General features: G+C 62.2%; 1 protein-coding gene across 1 annotated transcript in view; it reads right to left on the bottom strand.

Annotated features, from left to right (window-relative positions):
* Positions 1-6: 6 nt before the first annotated feature.
* The window catches only part of CDH22 (cadherin 22), a 60,239-nt gene continuing 58,725 nt past the window's right edge, over positions 7-1,520 (bottom strand). Inside the window, exon 15 of the mRNA XM_035896140.1 lies at positions 7-1,420. Within this exon, the coding sequence (XP_035752033.1) occupies positions 882-1,420 (539 nt within the window). The 3' untranslated portion in view covers positions 7-881. The remainder of the gene's footprint in view (positions 1,421-1,520) is intronic.

The following is a 1,520-nucleotide window of genomic DNA, read 5'->3' as shown; positions in this document are numbered from 1 at the left end:
TGGCTGCAGCCACAGCACCACGGCCTCAGCAGCGGGCGGGATGTCCCCATCCATCACTGGAGCCGTGGGGCACACCAGGACCTCACAGCCAGCGCCTGCTGTGCAGGGAGGGAGAGGCCCTCCAAATCCCAAGCATCTCTGATAACCGTGAGAAAGGGCTGAGAACTGAGAGGCGCAGTGACTGCAGCGTGGAGGCGAAGCGTGCTTGAACCCTAGCGCGGCTGCTGCTCTGCGCAGGACACGACCTTGGAGCCCGCATCCAGCGCACGCATCCCCAGCGCAGCACGCTCCCCCCGGCACTGTGCCAGCAGCCGGGCGATGCAGAGGAGCCCCTGTGCAGGGAGAAGGAGGACTCCAAAAAGCGAGTGAACCTAAAGGGAGGGGGAAAGCTGAACAGAAGTTAAAAGCTTATTTCCCTCTGCAAGGAAAGCTCCTAAAGAAATCAAAGCACTTCAAATGCTCTGACTCGAGTGACTAAACCAGTTCAGACAACAAAAGGCTCCTGGTTTGCTCTTCCTCTCCTGAACTGGGCTCACTGAACGGATCTATTTAAATGATAATTTGTGGGGGAGAACCCCCTCCAAGCTCTCTTGAATTAGGTTTTCTCTTCCTTAAATTAATGCGTAGTACTTTAATGGAGACTGGTACTAAGGAGATGAGGATGGCGGCGGGGGCTCCTTTGGGCACTCCAGCCTGGCTGTGCGGGTGCAGGGGTGCCCTGGATGGGAGGCAGCCGCCAAGGAGCCCGGTGCTCCCCGGCCCCGCGGTGCAGACCCGCTCTGGCAGCCATGGAGCCCGGCTGGAGGCGCATGCTGTCCCCGTGCGGCACAGAAGCCTGGTCCAGGAGGCACCGGGAGCCTCGCGGGGGGGTGGCGGGACGGCTAGGACTCCTCGCTGTCCTCCTCGCCCCTGCGCCCAGCGTAGAGCGCTGCCAGCTGCTGGAAACGCGGCCCCCAGGCCCCCAGGTAGGAGAAGTCCTGCTCTGAGCCGCTGGACCAGGTGTTGATGGAGCTCAGGGAGGGCATGGGGGAGTCCAAGCCCTCGAAGGCGTAGGTCTGGAACGAGTCGTACGGCGGCACGGAGAGGTCCTCGTCCGCCTGCTCCACCTTCTTGCAGATATAGTCCCTGAACACGGAGAAGTCCAGGTCTGGGCTCTGCACCCACTGCGGGAGGGCGTGGAGCTCAGAGGCCGGGTTTCCGCTGGGGCCCCCCTCTCCCGGCCCCCCGCCTCCATCGCCGCCTTTGATCTCGCTGAAGTCATAGAGGCTGCGCAGGGCTGACATGTCATAGGCCTCTGTGTCCTGCTCGCCACCCCCTTCGTCGTTGTATTTGATGACATTGTCCCTCATGTCCTCATCATCCTCAGATGTCAGGTGGCTTTTGTGGTGTCGCTTCAGTGTGAGGATCAGAAGGACCAGCACTAGGAAAGGAAGAGGCAGTCAGAGGGGAGCAGGGGCTGGGGCAAGCAGCGTGCCCGCGGGGCAAGGACCCCGCTCGGCGGCAGGGCACAGGGGCACGGC

Source organism: Egretta garzetta, unplaced genomic scaffold (assembly GCF_000687185.1).
Source record: "Egretta garzetta isolate BGI_Z169 unplaced genomic scaffold, ASM68718v1 scaffold356, whole genome shotgun sequence".
Classification (NCBI taxonomy): Eukaryota; Metazoa; Chordata; class Aves; order Pelecaniformes; family Ardeidae; genus Egretta; species Egretta garzetta.
Note: the sequence above shows the minus strand (reverse complement) of the source record. Positions and strands in the feature narration are given on the sequence as shown.